Below are 18,281 nucleotides of genomic sequence, written 5' to 3'. Positions count from 1 at the left end.
GGACCCAGCAATCCCACTACTGGTCATATACCCTGAGAAAACCATAATTCAAAAAGAGTCATGTACCATAATGTTCACTGCAGCACTATTTACAATAGCCACGACATGGAAGCAACCTAAGCATCCATCGACAGATGAATGGATAAAGAAGATGTGGCACATATATACAATGGAATATTACTCAGCCATAAAAAGAAACGCAATTGAGTTATTTGTAGTGAGGTGGATGGACTTAGAGTCTGTCATATAGAGTGAAGTAAGTCAGAAAGAATAAAACAAATACCATATGCTAACACATATATATGGAATCTAAAAAAAAAAAAAAAAAGGTTCTGATGAACCTAAGGGCAGGATAGTAATAAAGACACAGACGTAGAGAATAGACTTGAGGACATGGGGAGGGGGAAGGGTAAAGTGGGACGAAGTGAGAGAGTAGCATTGACACATATACATTACCAAATGTAAAATAGATAGCTAGTGGGAAGCAGCTGCATAGTGCAGGGAGATCAGATCGGTGCTTTGCGACCACCTAGAGGTGTGGGATAAGGAGGATGGGAAGGAGATGCAAGAGGCAGGGGATATGGGGATATGTGTATATGTAAAGCTGATTCACTTTGTTATACAGCAGAAACTAACACAACACTGTAAAGCAATTATACTCCAATAAAGATGTTAAAAAAAATAAATGAGCAGAAGACCTAAATAGATACTTCTTCAAAGAAGACATACAGATGGCCAAGAGGAACATGAAAAGATCCTCAACATCAGTAATTATTAGAGAAATGCAAATCAAAACTACAATGAGATATCAATCACCTCACAGCAGTCAGAATGGCCATCATCAAAGAAGTCTACACACAATAAATGCTGGAGAGGGTGTGGAGAAAATGGAACCCTCCTACACTGTTGGTATGAGTGTAAATTGGTACAGCCACTATGGAAAACAGTATGGAGGTTCCTTAAAAAACTAAAAACAAAGCTATCATATGATCCTGCAATCCCACTCCTGGGCATATATCTGGAGAAAACCATGGTTCGAAAGGATACATGCTCCCCAGTGTTCACTGAAGCACTGTTTACAATTGTTGTTTACTCACCAGAAAACAGAAGAAGGTGAAATTAAAACTTCGTTGGCTTCTGATAATAAAACATGCAGGCCAAACAAGGGACAGATCCATAATTTTCCCTGGAATCCTACATCATCTGCTCAGGGGCAAGATTAATCTCTTAGCTAGCACATGTGATGTGTTTACCAAATTATTTATCTTCAGTAGATGCTATGAAATTGCTCAGATAGTCCACAGACAGGTTTATCAAAAGAAGGAGAGAAAAAATTATTTTCAAAACGAATTTAGAATCCAAGGAAAATGATCTCTCTCCATTTTCCTTTATGTTGTCCAGGATTCATGTCATTTGTTTGCTGCAGACAAGATGCAGACTCTTGCAAAGAATGGAATATACTGGTCTTTTGAATGAAGCATGAATTTGGTTCAAAATCAAGGAATTTTTTTCAGTTAATAATGTATTCTCTATTGAGATTCCAATAAAAATAAAAGATTTCAGAAAGACATATGCAACAGAAGAAAATTAAAAACTTAAGCAAAAAGTTACTTCAGAAAAGTTCTTTACTCCTTTACTTCAGAGAAGGAGATTAAGATCTCCTCATGTTCCTGCTTTTTGCCATGAGAAGAAAATGCTTTGTTTAGCTGTTGGTCCAAGGAGGATGAGAGACTCTTGGAGCAGACCTGGGCTCAACCTGAAGCCTGAGGCAACTCTAAGCAATCCACAGGTGCAGAGTGAGAAATGAATGCTTATTGTTTTATGCCATTGAAATTTTATGGTTTTTTTGTTACTCAGTGTTATTGTGGCAAAGGCTGACTGATACAACACATATTTATGCAGTACTGTCTAAAGCTCTTTATGTTCATCAGGTCATTTATTCCTCACAATAACCCTGTGAGGTGAGTACTAGTATCATCACCATTTTATGGTTAGGAAGCTGAGGTACAGAAGTTAATGAACTTGCCTAAAGCTCCATAGCAAACAAGTGGTGGCACATTAGAACCGAGGCCACCCAGCCCAGAGTCTGAGCCCCCATTGGCTGCCTCTCATCATGGACTGCTGATGCTTCCATTCACCTCCTTTGAAAAGTCTCACTCACCTGAAGCTAATAATTATGAAAATAAAACTCATCGTTGATTTAAGTATCTAAATACACAAAACATTTGCCAACTCTAATTATATTTTTCTAAAATGTGAGATGAATGGGGCTTTCCCTTCCACTCAGTTTGTATACCTTTGGATGAATCACTTATTCCTCAAATGATACAGAGTTCAGATTGAGAAAATCTTATTTACATAAATAAGTAAATGAAATGGAAAGAGTCTAATTATAGCAATGTCACTCAATTCCTTGAATTCCATCTGAGTTGGATGCCAAAAACACACAGTAATTTATAATACAAAATTATTTTAATGTTTTTATGTACTGGACACCTTCTACTTATCCTTCTACATCTACGTCATCCTCTTCAACCCCACTTTCTGTCCGGAGGCTGACCTGTACAGACTACACCAATGTACTTTCTTTCCTTCTTGCTTCCAGTCGGATTTGGCCAATGAAGATCTTTTGGCAGGAGATGATAGGAAGAGAAGAGACGGATATTTGTTCTCCTAGCTCCTTCCCTGCAAAGGTCTCTCTCCTTTCTAGGTGACCCTCTCTACATTGCCTTTTTCCTTCTGGGTTCTGGTCAACTCTCCTTCCTCCTACCCCTTCTGGCCCAAAGATGGTAACAACTTCCCTGTTACTATCCCTAGGGTATTGCACTATTTTGGGAGTTTCCCTACATCTTGCTTACATTTATCAATAGTCCATGTATTGAATCTTCCTGGAATTATTCTAATGTGCATATGCCATACTTTTCTTGCCATGTGACCATGGGTGGTTGTCATGACTCATTCAGTCTATCACTGGACAACACAATTATGTTCTTCTTTAAGTCTGTTGAAAGAAAAGAATTATATACCACTTAACTAGCAAAAGGACTTGTTAGACCTGAACCATCCAGTATAGTAGCCACTAGTTACATTTGGCTTAATTCAATTAAATACAATTTAAAATTTAATTCCTCTGTCACATAAACCATATTTCAAGTGCTCAATATTCGAATGTGGCTAATTGCTACAGCATTGGACAGTGCAGCTACAAAACATCTCTGTCACTGCAGAAAGCAGTGTACTAGACAACTGCGGAATGGTGACTATGACATTAAAAATCTATACTGGGACATTTGCAGTTTTTAGAAAAATTCACTTATGAAATGAAAAATTATTTTTCTTATATTTGTTGATCTATAAAATCATTCAATTCAAAAACCATTTTCAAAAAGTAAATTTTTCTAAAGAATAATAAATAAAAATATATATCAACACAGATCAAGAAATTCTGGGCATAGAACCTGATGTCAAATTGGATGAGACTTTGGGAGTCTTTGGAGGAGTTGATTATGGTTTACATGTGGAAGTGATGTAAACTTTTGTGGCCTGAGGGCACACTGTGGTAGATTTGTCTGCAACTAGAGCCAATAACAATTAATCTCATCCCTGTATGCCTGTGCCACTTCTCTGACCAAGAAAGTAGGTCTATCTCCCCGTATCTTGGATCTGCACTGGACTTGTGATTCATTTTGACAAACTGAATGCAGCAGAAATGATAGTTTGGGATTTCTGAGCCCAGGACTTCAGAAGTTGTATAGCTTCTGTTTTCAATCATGGGGGAAATCAGAGGACATCTAAAGAATCCTTGTAAAGAGACGCATGTGGAAAAAAAGAGGTTCTGGAGTAGAAAAGCCTATTAGGAAGGAGGGAGGGTTGGGGGGAAGTGAGAGAGAGAGAGAGAGAGAGAAAGAGACAGAGGCCCAGCCAACCCCCAGCCATTTCAGGCAATAGCTAAGAAACCAAACACGTGAGGAAGGCTATCAGGGATTCTCCAACCAACACCACAAACTGCAGAAATAAACTTTCCCTTCTGAGTACTATTTGAATTCTTGAACAACATAATTGTGAGTACTAAACAGTTATTTTAAGTCAATAAGTATTGGAGTGGTTTGTTATGCAGGACTGCTCAGTGTCTATTTTTTGCATTTATTTGGCATGCACTTAATTATCATTTCCCATGTGTTACGGACTGAATATTTGCATCCCCCCCAAATTCATATGTTGAAGCCCTAACCCCCCTGTGTGACTGTATTTGGAGATGGGGCCTCTAAGGAAGTAATTAAGGTTAAATGAGGTCATATGGGTGGGCCTTTATGCAACAGCATTAGTGTCCTTATAAGAAGAGACACCACATGAGCACAGAAGAAAGGCCATGTGAGGATGGAGTGAGGAGGTGGCCATCTGCAATCCTGGAAGAGAGCTCTCACCAGGAAGCAAATCAGCCAGCACCTTGATCTTGGACGTCCCAGCCTTCAGTACGGCAAGACATAAATTTCTGTTGTTTAAGCCACCCAGTCTATGGTATTTTGTTATGGCAGCCCAAGCAGACTAAGGTACCATGTTTGTTTTATCAGGAAAGCTCTGCATGCTGTCTTTGATGGGTGATGAGTGTTAGTTATGTCAGTCTGAAGAGGGTCAGTAAAAGAGAGAATGGACTGTCTTTCAGATCTAACCCACGTTTCAGATCTAAAGTGAGAGCTCTCTTCCTTGCACACGCCTGTCAGAAGTTGGAAGTACAAAGTGGAGGCCTACCAAACCCATTCCAGGTGAGTTTCATTCAACTACTGGTAATAATATTGGGGTACAAAATATTAAAATATCCAAGACATCATCCAGTATTTTGCCAGACAAACTAAAAGCCTTTCAGTTTCTCAGTTTTTGGTAAATGTACCTTCATGCTATATCAAGACTTAACCAATTGATGGTTAGTTACACCTGTTATACTCTCTTTAGAGGCATCTTGTTTGTGGAGCTGGGTTTGGACCAAACCTGGTAAAAACAACCTCATGAAACTGGAGACTTTAAGAATTTTTCTGTCGCTCATGAACAAAGACCTATTTTATGCCAATTTCAATATTCTAGGTTGACTTGAAGGACCTTACAAAGGCATGACAGATGGCTTTAAAGACAGACAGTTGAGAATTATTACATATGGACTGCTTAGGAATTTCATTTCCTGGATGAAAATTATTAAGTTTATGATTACACACTTGACAGTATTAAAATAGCAACATCTAAGTGGAAGGAACTAATCCTTATTAAATAAAGATGATTTTCTAAAGTTCAGGGTATTACGTACTAGATTGCATTTTGAGAATATTTTGTCACACATCCATACCTAAATAGATGTTTTACTTTAAAGAGTGCAGTTAACTCTTCTGGGAATTAACAGCAAAGAGAAGGTATTTAGTCCCTAGTAATTGTAGAGTTTACAAAAAGTGAATAAAATGATTGCTGTTAAGTGCATTATCTACAGCACAGCAATGTTAAGTACACAAATAAATGGAATGAGTGATGAGTGACAGGAGGAGATTTGTGCCTATATTAAAAAAAAAACACAAAGATTTCCATTATATTATAATCTTAAAAAATTTGATGCAAGTAAACATGGGCATTTTTATCCTTCCTTGAAATCATGCAATATATGCAACTGAGACACAGCCCAAGACACAGGTTAATAACATGAATCACCAAAGCTCATTCTCGCTGTGGAGAATTGTAAAAATGCAGACAGAACACACTTCTTAGCTGACTGTAAGTTCCCAGCATGTTTTTCACAGTTAAATATTCTAATTCTGTGATAAATAGATAAAAACCTTTGATGAAAAAAATCATTTCATAAATTTGTCACCTGCATGAAATAAGGCATCGAGACCCTCATTTATTACTGATGATGATTTTTTTTCCCTGTGGCAATATTTTATCTGTTTTTTTTATTAATTTCTTTTTTCTATAAACAAGCTTCCTACTTTTAAAAAACATTTATTTATTTATTTGGTTGTACCGCCCCTTGCATTGGGAGCGCGGAGTCTTATCCACTGCACCACCAGGGAAGTCCCTGTTATATTTTATATGTTAAGTCATCCCCTTGGTTGGATGAGAGGTTTTTCTACCCTGGGAGAATGCAGTATGGTTAGATTCAAGAAAAAAGAAGACAAGAGGTTTGTTCTTCTTTGATGAAGTGGGAGAAAGAGGATAGTGGCGGAGGAGGAGATGGGTGTCCGTAGGCAGATGGGTTTAGGACAGAATTTGTATAAAGGGTGAGGATCTGGATCCTTAGGGCTTTTAGGGCCAGTGTCATGTACGCTAATATCCACATACGTTTATATGAAAAGCACTGCTTTTCATTGTCTTACATTTGGTAATCAAGCCCTTTAATTGGTTTATCTGTAATGCATTAATACGTATTGCCATAGCCTGAAGTGTTGATGTGCTCATTTCTGCCCAGGAAGCCAAGAGTATTTCACGTGATTCTTATTGTTGTGACTTTCAATAGGATAAGAATTCAAATTTACACATTTTACTCCGTCTCTCTGTGCTTTCCTACATGCTTAAATGCTTCCATATTTATTGAATCCAGGTGTCTTATTTCTCAGTAATTACCAGAACTCACCTGATTTAATGATGCCAATCTGTTAGTTTCAAGAATTTTATTTTAAAAATCCTCTTTTCCCTGTGAATATTGTGTGTCTGTGGCTTTCTTAATCCAAAAATGGTTTCAGAAATTTTATAATCTTATGAGATATCACTTAAGAGGGTTTACTGAGTTTTTTTCTTATGCTGTAACAGAGCTTAATTACAAAGAATGGTATTTACAGATTAATATTTGGGGCAAATTCTACAATGCATTTCTAGCAATGATCTCCACATTTTCCTCATGAGTACAAAGCAATCTGCTTCTGTTTTTCTGTAACTAGAAGTGGATAGTATAGTGATAAAACTCCTTATTCAAAACAACATTGCGGCTCTATTTGAAAAACATTTTTGCTTAAATAATTAACATTTTGCTTATCCATAAAGAAGCCACGTGAGAAAGGAAAAAAAATGTTTTCCCAGATGGTTCTTTTTGCATTAATATTACTAACCCAGACATCAAACACAAACAGTAAGGTGTTGAAATGTATAATATGAGCCAAAATATCAAAGCCTTGAATGTTTAAGGGCTTTGCAATTTTAAGAGGAGAGCTGCATATGCACATGAAGTCAGCCTCGCTACAGCTCTAGCCTCTTTCGTGTTTCCCTTTTCTCTATAGTCTTTGTGTGAACAGTTTCCTTCTTGTGGAAATGGAGGAATGATTACAACCATTACTTAACTTGGGAAAGACATAGACATATTTACCTGTTGTAAAGGAAAAAAAACAAAACCCAACCTGGAATCAGTTGTTTTTGTTTGCCTGGTATCCATTTATGTTTTTCTAGTAAAATAACCCATACTGGGGGGAAGAACCACAACTTTTCCAATCTTATCCAAGTGAGAGTAATAGCTCCAGGGCTGGGCCTATGATCTAGGTTGGCCGATAAGAGATTCAAATTCTTCAGCCACTGTGCTTGGTTCAGGAAAGGCACACGCTCCAAATTGGTCCAATGAAATAAATCTGGGGACTTTTACAGAACAGCTGGGAAAAGAAAAAAATTATCTTTACCAGGAACTGCTGGAATTACTACATGGTGATAACATCCAAAAGGAAAGCTGAGCTGAGATATGGCAGAGGGAGATGGGGAGGGGGCAGGGGAGGGGTAGCGGGCGAAAGACCTGGTTTGGGGTATTTTAATTACATGAACCAAAAATTCATTCTTCGCTTAAGGCAGTATGAGTTGGATTTTTCTGTCACTTGCACCTGAATGAGTTCTAACACAAAATCTATCCAGCTATGATCATGTTCAGAATGGGGCAGTTTACAATGAGGTATCACCTCACGCCGGTCAGAATGGGCATCATCAAAAAGTCTACAAATAATCAATGCTGGAGAGGATGTGGAGAAAAGGGAACCCTCCTACACTGTTGGTGGGAATGTAAATTGGTGCAGCTACTATGGAGAACAGTATGGAGGTCCCTTAAAAAACTAAAAATAGAGCTACCATATGATCCTGCAATCCCACTCCTGGGCATATATCTGAAGAAAACCATAATTCGAAAGTATACATGCACCCTAATGTTTATTGCAGCACTATTCACAATAGCCAGGACACAGAAGCAACCTAAATGTCCATTGACAGAGGAATGGATAATGAAGATGTGGTACATATATACAATGGAATATTACTCAGCTACAGAAAAGAATGAAATAATGCCACTTGCAGCAACATGGATGGATCTAGAGATTATCATACTAAGTGGAGTAAGCCAGAGAAAGACAAATATCATATGATATTGTTTATATGTGGAATCTTTTAAAAATGATACAAATGACGTTATATACAAAACAGAAATATACCCACAGACATTGAAAACAAACTTATGATTACCAAAGGGGAAAGCAGGGGAGGGATAAATTAGGAGTTTGGGACTGACATATACACCCTACTGTATATAAAATAGATAACCAACAAGGACCTACTGTATAACACAGGGAACTATACTCAATATTTTGTAACAACCTATAAGAAAAAGAATCTGAAAAAAAATAGATATATATGTATGTATAACTGAATCACTTTGCTGGCCACCCAAAATTAACACAACATTGTAAATTAACTATACTTCAATTTAAAAAAATCAAAAAGGGGCAGTTTATCAGACTTGAGGACCTTCTATGTGCCAGGTCCCCAGGACATGCAGGGATCAATAACGTAGGGCCAAAGCAATTATACTCCAATAAAGATGTTAAAAAATAATAATAATAAGGTAGGGCCTCTCTGTACAAGAATGCTGCTCCGAAGCACTGGAAATTTTTTCCAACTGCCCAGTGACAGTTATGGAATCTCTGTTTTTTTCTAAGTAAGGTGTCCTTTTATAAAGATTTATGCAAGTAAGGGGAAAAGGCAGGGGGAGAGAATCCTGACTGTGTATTGTTACTATAAGGTAAACATATTTCTTAACTCCTAGAGAAATAGCTAGCACTGAAAAAAATTTCTTTTTGGACCTGAAGAAGAGGGGCCATTATTATCTAAATGATAGCCTTAGGTGGCAATCCTTGAAGAGGACCAAAGAGTGTTAATAGAACTACCCAGCTGAAGTTGTAGCTACATATTCATTCTGATGAAATATCAGATGATCAGTAAAATATCAGATGACACTGCTTGGCACTCAACTAAACATAGATTTTACATATATAATTTATTGTGGAAGGGGCAAATATTGTAGATTGTTCCTGCTTATACATGAAGAGTTTTATCTGCTTAAGATTTCTCTTTACTATTTCAGTAAGATCCCTGTGTCTACCAAACATCCTTACACCCCGTATCAGTGGAAAAGAATGATGATCCTCATACGCTATTTAATATAAATTTTATATTTTAAAGTTCCTCCAAATGACTGTAGACTCATGACTCAAACATTTTCAAAGAGCAGATTATCCATTCTTTCTTTGGAAGAAAGGGAGCAGCAGAGATTTCCATTCATGAAGAGTCCTCAATGGGCCCAATAAATTCATGCACACGGAAGTATTCATAGTACAGTGAGGTGAGAAAATAACATCATTTAGAGAATAATAGTGAGTGGATCTTCTCATTACTCCAAGTCAGAAGTTAAGACCCTTGTCCGTCTATAAGAGGACACCCCAACTCTGGACATCCCCCACCCCTTCACTCCCTGGTAGGAAGTCGGGGGGACAGGGCAGCCCACTGTTTGCACTCTCACTGCCCCTGTTCTGCGCAGAGCTCCTTGGGGAGCAGGGAGGGATGCATCTTCCGCCATAGACTCAGCCATGCGTGTCCCGCAACAGATATGGCCTGGACTTCAAGGACTTTATGAATCAGCTCTGCTGAATCACACCCTCAGCCATTTCTACGCAGGATGCACACACAGTACTGGGTTACTGGTCCAAAGAGGTTCTAGTATAGGCTATGCACTGAGTTCAGAGTTAGTGTTTCGCTCAGCTGATTAAAGCCCTGGCCTTGAAACAGGGTCACCAGTGCAAACTCTCCCGGATTATGGCAAACTGTACCTCAGGACTTAATGACCCCTCCTGGCCATCTGGCCTCCACTGGGGCTTTTGAGTCCCATCAGGCCACTTTGACAACTCTGACCCTGAAAGCGGAGGAACCAGTTGAACGCTGACAGGCTATGAGACCCCATCTACCTACAGAGCCAGAGCCTGGGGCTCAACCCCACAAACACCTGGCTATCTCCTCCCTCAACACCTGGGTGGCTATTTCCTTTAGATTTATATCACACAAGGGACTATTTGGGAATTTCCCCGCACCCCCCCCACCACCACCACAAAGGAAGCCAGCTCCAAAGGTAAGCTGCCATTTTCATCATTAGAGAAAACTGCCAATGATTTTTAAGTAACCTGTTTCCAGTTAAAAAGAAAATAGTACACCATATGTATTGTACATTTTAAACAGAATCAGGCAGAGTCAAATACCTTTAATATTGAAACTATGATGAATGCAGGTTTTGAATGAAGAAGCACCCTCAACCATTCCTGAGCTCATCACTCTATAAGCACAGGAATACCAATGAACAGAGCAATCCCAATTAATAGAAGCCTGACTACGAGATCATTTGTTCTATTTATGATGTAGTCACATGCACACTGCAGGATCTTAAGAATTTTATGAAGTCGTCCTAACCTCTGTCCCCTGGAAAGATTAATAATATTAAGTTAAAAGAACGCCACTGCCATGACCACCACAGCGTAAACCTGACATTCCCCACCATTATCAACGTTGTCTCACGTAATGTCTGAACTCCCCACCTCTTTCACTGTGGGCATTGGGAGGGCATTAAAGTAGAAAAGAACGACATGGGGAACGTACAAGCGTGGAACTGGGATTTATGAGCCAAGTTCAGGAAGAGTGATTTTGGCTGGAGCCGTGGTTTCCACGGGGCTTTGTTCAGGTGTCTCAGACCCTCTGGTCTGCCCACAGGCACAAGGGGAATGGGCATCACATGGATGAACTGTGACCTTCTCAGGCACCACTGTTGCTGTGTGCTAGGCTTCTTGCTGATCATCTTCTGGCTTGGCACCTTCTTTTTTAGTTATAGATACATATATCAGCATCACCTACTAGGGAGCTATCAACTTAAGGTCTGTTTTTTTAAGATGACCTTGAAGATGTTTCTTCTTATATAGAAGGATCTCTAATAATGAGTTAAGACATATGGGTTTTGGAACCAGACTGATGGATTCCAAACCGTGTCCTGCCGCTTACCTGTTCTATGACCTTGGGTAAGTTATATAACCTCTCATGCCTTAGTTTTCTCATCAGGAAAATGAAGTCAATAATAGAATGTCCTTCAGAAGCTTGCTTTGAGGAGTAAATGCATGAATACAGGTGTTGGCAAACTTTTTCTATGAAGAGCCAGATGATAAACAGGTTAGGTTTCGCAGGACATACAGTCTCTGTTGCAACAAATCAAATATGCTGTTGAAGAGTGAATGCAGCCAGAGACAACAGGTACATGATTTGGTGTGACTGTGTTCCAATAAAACTTTATTTATAACAACAGGCAGTGGGCTGAATTTGGCTTTCAGGACATAGTTTGCCAGCCTCTGGGATACTGGTGCACCCATACTTTGGCCCATTGTAAGAACTCAATAAATACTGGCTTTTTTATCATGATAATCATCATATATACCCCCACTCATTCCACAAATGATTATAGACCAATATTCTATGCTAATTTTACAGTGTAGCTCTCAGGGTGTTGCGTGGGCTTTGCTGTCAAATCTAAGCATTTCCTAAACTCAGGGTCTCAAATCTTCCACTAAAGTCCCTCTACTGGCCGAGGACAGTGAACTCCCATCCCATGGTTCTGGGAGTGGCAATAGATCTAAAAGCAAAACATGTCTAACAAGTGTCATATTTAGTCTTAAAAGTTCACATGACTTTTGTATTTTATTTCATAATATATTTATATTTCTTTCAATACAAAGAAAACCGGCGATTTAAGTCATTCATCACTGGGTAGGACGGACTACAATTTCCAAGTGTCTTCTGGTTTTGCATGACACATACAATTTATACCAGTTTGAGAAACATGTCCTATGATGACAGGAATTTAAAATTTGAGGTAGGTAATCTCCTTAAGGATTAAGAGCCTTAGCATTCTATGCGGCTGTTAGATCTTCCTCAAACACAAAGAGAGGGAATAAAGTTAGGGCACATGGACATTGCAGAACCCACTGACAACTGGAGGGAACTCCAGTCCTTGCCTCCCACATGGCAGGTGTCAAAGCGCATTTCTTGGCCCCTGAAGCTCTGGCCTCACGGCTCAAGAATACTGATGACACCCAGGAAATCGACATGTGCCTATCAGGCTATGACTGATAGAAACGGCAAGGGGTTGACCTAAGAAAGTCCTGAAAAGTAAAGTAACAAACAGAATAATTTGTGTGAAAGAGAGATCACTGTTAAGTTGAGCCATGTCAAATTTTCAAGATTCATTCATGTTGAAGTGTAAAAATGTCAATTTCTATGGTTCAACCAAATATTTCCCCAAAGTTTATTAACTAATAGTGTGCATAGCACCGGTTTTTAGGTGAAATACTACCACTGTAAATCATAATAAGAATAGCTCTATCAGGCTCCTTAAAAAGTACATCCGGAATGAAGACTGTGCAAAAAAGAAAGTAAAATTTTGTGGATGATGCTGAAGATGATAGGACATTTTACTTTTAGTGGCCTAAGGGGTTGTACTGTGATCATGGTTCATAGTCAGAATTCTTTCAGACAATTTGCAGAAATGATCCTGCGGGTTCTTGTTGATCCAGCAGGTGTTAAGAAAATAAAACATTAGGACCAGTTATGCATGAAATGCCAAGAATAAGCCTTGGGCGTTGCATGAAAGCACTTGGAAAGATGAAGTCCCCTGTGCTTTTCAAGGCCATAAGCAAAGTGCATTTATTCAACCATTTTACCATCACAAGATGGAGAGAAAGCAGAGGTTATTTTACTCCTTCTCTGTTTTCATCAGTTCCCAGGCAATACAGTCATCCCTTGGTATAGAGGAGGGATTGGTTCCAGGACCCTTGCGGATACCAAAATCCACTGACGGTCAAGTCCCTTATATAAAACGGCGTAGTGTTTGCACAGAACCTATATACATCCTTCAGTATACTTTAAATAATCTATAGATTACTTATAATACCTAATACAATGTAAATCTATGTAAATTGTTTCCTGTACACGGCAAATTCCAGTTTTGCCTGTTGGAACTTTTGGAATTTTCTTCCCCAAATATTTTTGATCCTTGGTCAGTTGGTTGAATCTGCAATGCAGAACCCATGGGTACGGAGGGGTGACTACAATGAAGTCATATGATAAATTTCTCTTAAGATGACCATTTCCCTAAGTAAGCAGCTAGCTGAGTGCCCATGACAGATTCTTTTCAGACTCATATTTAAACCAAGATGCATTCCTTCCTAATACTCATTTAAATTCCAGTCTTTATCTCAAATCTTCACTCTTATACAGGAGTGGAAACACACAGAGACAGAGAAAGTAACCAAATTCAATAACATGCATGACACAGGAAGAGCACAAGGTATGTTATGTGCTTTCAACTTTGCAAGTTAGTGCAGCACTTTTGTCATGAATCAGCACTACCTGCTTCTTTAGATTTAAATTCCTAGATCTGGATCTGGATTGGGTGGAGAGGAAAAATGGCAGCTCAGAAGGACATATTTGGGCAATCAAGGAGGAAAGCAGAGTGTGTTTCTAAGCACATGGGAGGGTTTCTATGTTCAGTTTAGCACAACTTAAGTAGTCTTGGATTTCGGATCTGCTGCCTTCATTCTGTCTTGGATTTTGACTTGGAGCATCAACTGAGTAGGCAGAGAGAGGAAACCCAAACCAAACCAAACAACAACCAAACCAACAACTAAACCAAGTTCAGAAGACTATATGAACAACTAATAAACAAAGGGTTTCCTCATGGAAACGTAACTGTCAAGTTCACAAAGAGCCTGGCCTCCCACTATGTCAGAAACTTGATCCAAATGGAAAACATTTTCTAATTAAAAATTTTAAACATACACAGAAATTGAGGGAACAGTAAAGAAACTACTTAGATTCAACACTTCAAAAAAATTTTCCATCCTTGCTTTATCTACTCCTTTTACTGTTGTTGAAGTATTTTAAAGCAAATCACAGCCCCATATCATTTTACTCCCATGTATACTTTAGCGTGCAACTCTTAAAAATTAAGGATATTTCCTTCACGATTACAACGTCACTTGGGCAAAGTTTTAAATGACAATTTATCACTTAAAAATAGAACCTGTATTTACTGTTCATTTATACTCTGCTATATTGCAAAAATGCCTATGAGAAAGAGAGATGAAACTAAAAGGAAAATGAGGTTAAGATAGCAAAATGAAGTCAGGAATAAAAGTATTGAACAAGGTATATGGAACGTCCGATCCTAACCCTAGGGGTCAAAGCAGGAGGAAAACCCTGGCAGTCACCAGAGTCAGTGCCCATAAAGGGGAAACAGCACCATTCCTCTGGAGAACATAGCTTTTCCTGTCTCTAAGGTCTGTGAGGAATTTCTCTTGGATATCTTCGTGAAGAAGGCAGCGTGAGGGCTTCCCTGGTTGGCGCAGTGGTTGAGAGTCTGCCTGCCAATGCAGGGGACACGGGTTCGAGCCCTGGTCTGGGAGGATCCCACATGCCGCGGAGCAACTAGGCCCGTGAGCCACAACTACTGAGCCTGCGCTTCTGGAGCCTGTGCCCCGCAACAGGAGAGGCCGCGATGGTGAGAGGCCGCGATGGTGAGAGGCCCGCGCACCGCGATGAAGAGTGGCCCCCGCTCGCCACAACTGGAGAAAGCCCTCGCACAGAAACGAAGACCCAACACAGCCATAAATAAATAAATTAAAAAAAAAAAGAAGGCAGCGTGAGATTTATTGGACAATATACTTTACAAAACCCCCACAATAAATACAGAAGAGGTTCTGTGCTCCTTCTGTGCCCTCGTTGCAAACTAAGGCATAACACCCAAGTCCTGGTGAGAAAAGTCATCCCACAAAGACCCAGAGCAGTGTGTCATGTCCGCCTGGTGGCCACTATCCCAAGGTACAACCCATTCATGTCAAATAATTTTTTATCTCCCTCTGACTCCCATCGATCCAATGCCCCCCAATAATAATATGGCCTTCATTTAAAAAACTTGAATCCAGCTGTTATTACTCTTAAGTGCTGTTATCCAGAGCAAGCTATGTGATGCCACATGTGTCTTCATACACATTCATCATCGTGAATTTGGCCCAGTCCCTGGATTTCTCCCCCCCTGTTGTTCAGGAGGGTTGCAAATGCCAAAAGCAATCAATTTGCAAAGCAAATCAATGTGTACAGCCATCAGGGGGAAGGACTGGTCCTGCAGCTATCTGTTATTTTTTTTTTTTTTTTTTTTTTTTAAAGAGCTGCTGAGCTCGTATTTGGATCTGATGACCAGAATACCATCGTACTCAAGGAGCTGTCTCGCTCCAGCTTAAAAAAAAAAAAAAAATGCTCTCACCCAAGGCTAGCTTCACAGACTTTCCAGGCTGCAGGACCAGCAGTCCTACCCTGGTGTCCGGCGACTCTGGCATCCTCAGCTCCCTCTCACCTGCAGCCGAGGCTGCATTGATCCTCCGTAAGCACTCTGGCTCCCAACATTCTGTTACTTACCATCAATATCTCTATGGAGGGTGCAAAATGCAATTTCTTTGTGTCCTTAGTGTGTGTGACATGGCTCATCAGACTTTTAAAGATTTCCTCCTGGCTCCTGCTAACAGCCTTTGCTTGCTTTCTGCAGCTCCGTGCATCACACGGCTAAATAAACCTGTTTGATGTTGCCAGCTCTCAGGAATCCAACCAGAAAACATCCTGAAATCAGATATTCAGGTGAGCTGACATCAAGGAACAATGAGTAAAAACGATCTCAATAAAGAGAAAGAAATTCTGAATGCACAAATGGTTTCTTGTCAAACTAAAAAAAAAGGAAAGAAAACAATAAAAATATTTGGGGAAATTTGAACCTACCTGCAGTGGCAAAATACGCCCTTATTTTCTTGGGGATAACATTTCTATTTTTAAAACTGGAGCAGCAGATCCAAGCAACAAATATGTTTGAAAATTCCATTTCACGGAAGCATCACTGTATGCATTTAAGCTTTCTTCTCCTACTGAAAATCATTACAAACAGCATGAAAAATGTCGACGCAGGAAACAGAATAAAAGTAATGGATGGTCTTAAAAAAGCAGAGGGGTAAAACTGTTTGTGAAATACTATGCTCAAATGACTAATGTGAATATTTAGGTAAAATTATTCCCTATAGGCAAGAAAATAAGCAAGATGCTTACAGAATAACATATAAAATAAGAGTAGCAAGGGAAATAAAGTTAGAAAAGTCAGTAATACTTCTAGAATCATTTTAGGAAGTTGGCAGAGGGAATATCTAATGGTAGAATAAAATTTTTTTAATATTGCCCAGGAACTAAAAGATGAAATCTGTTTATTTTTCCAGTACATCAAAAAGAATTATTAGGTGTTTTGTTGGTGTTGGCCTAAAATATTCAGATTATTATTTCCATTTCCTGTGTCACTTTGCAGAATTCTTAATTGTTATTCTTTTACACTCTCTCCCGCATATACCTGTCCAAACTTATTTTTAGATTTCTATTTATGATTAACAGTATTTTAAGTTTCCTAAATGCAGTCCTTTCTTTGGAGTCTTTATCGTTAGAAAGTCTACTTGAATCCTACTTTCCTTTTTCCTTCAGACATTTGTTCTCCTAAATTCCAGAGCAGCAGGCATCTCACTTGTGCCTCACCATTACTGCATTTTAATTAAAGGCCCCTGGTTAGTACTGTTTTCAGAACCCAGGCAGTTACGCCACCATATAATCAAGGAATTCACAATAGAATTTTTTAAGAATGTGAGGTTAACCCACAGATACTTGCTGAAAGAGGTGAAGTTCAAGCTGTCTATTAAAGAACAGGAGGGACTCAGGTGTGGAAAACAGAGAAGGTTGTTCCAAACAGAAAGAATGATATGTAAACCACCCAGTGGCAGAGGGGAAACTTGGGTACTAGAGGCAGGCCTGGCAGAGAGAGGGGTAGAAACAATTCTTCTTTGCTTATGACGGATGATTATAAAAAGCATACGGCTGACAAAGCCCAGTGCAAGCTCTGGAAGGTGTTGGATTCAACACGCCCTCTTTAGTTCCACTGGGGGAAAGCAGGGCTGTCCACCCACTGAATGGTCCCAAAAGCACACCAGAAGAAACAGGCCCCCAAGATCAGGACACACGAGGAGCCCTTCTGGGGAATCTCTGGGCATCATTACATTGTTTGCTAATGAAATGTTCCACTCTGCTTTACACGTAATATTGCATTGACTACCCAACTCTTCCAACGCACAGAGCCCTTCTGGAACTCATCAGCATCTTCATCTACCATCTCTGACTCTTTCATCCTAATTAAGGGCTTGCAATTCTTAATTGCCTAAATCTCTCTGGGGAAGCCTCGATACACAAATCACAGATGGGCTGGTTTGTGGTGGGACAAAATTACTATGTTTTCTTTTTAGTTTGAAATTCTCTTCTAAATACCTATAAGAATCTATGCTTGGGGTCATTCTTTACATAAAGTAGTAGCATATTACAGGAGGGGCGATTCTTAATGACCCAATCCACCTGTAGACTCACCATAGGTACAGGATGCCAGGCTTTACAATCAGCCTCCAAGATTGGAATACTTAAAAATTAAGCCCCAAATCCTTCATATTCTTTTGTCCCCAGCTTATTGAGATATAATTGACATACAACATTGTGTAAATTTAAAGTGTATATTGTCACTCCTGGGCATGTATCCAGAGAAAACTCTTATTTGAAAGGATACATGCACCTCAATGTTCACAGCAACAATATTTACAATAGCTGAGATATGGAAGCAACCTAAATGTCCATCGACAGATGAATGGATAAAGAACACGTGGTTGGGGCTTCCCTGGTGGCGCAGTGGTTGAGGGTCTGCCTGCGAATGCAGGGGACACGGGTTCGAGCCCTGGTCTGGGAAGATCCCACATGCCGCGGAGCCACTAGGCCCGTGATCCACAACTACTGAGCCTGCGCGTCTGGAGCCTGTGCTCCGCAACAGGAGAGGCCGCTATAGTGAGAGGCCCGCGCAC

The 18,281-nt window shown here is 39.6% G+C and overlaps 1 protein-coding gene across 3 annotated transcripts in view; it reads right to left on the bottom strand.

The window, feature by feature from the left end:
• Window positions 1-18,281, bottom strand: part of LOC309634702 (uncharacterized protein) — a 172,359-nt gene that overhangs the window by 49,227 nt on the left and 104,851 nt on the right. Inside the window, exon 2 of one of the 3 annotated variants that reach the window (XM_082405122.1) lies at window positions 15,778-18,100. The exons of the other annotated variants lie outside the window; for them this stretch is intronic. Within the exon in view, the coding sequence (XP_082261248.1) occupies window positions 15,778-15,846 (69 nt within the window). The 5' untranslated portion in view covers window positions 15,847-18,100. The remainder of the gene's footprint in view (window positions 1-15,777; window positions 18,101-18,281) is intronic. 3 annotated transcript variants of the gene reach the window in all.

The sequence above is a fragment of the Balaenoptera borealis genome (assembly GCF_965194805.1).
Source record: "Balaenoptera borealis genome assembly, chromosome: 9".
Taxonomy (NCBI): domain Eukaryota; kingdom Metazoa; phylum Chordata; class Mammalia; order Artiodactyla; family Balaenopteridae; genus Balaenoptera; species Balaenoptera borealis.
The sequence above is the reverse complement of the archived record's forward strand: the minus strand, read 5'-3'. Positions and strand labels throughout refer to the sequence as shown.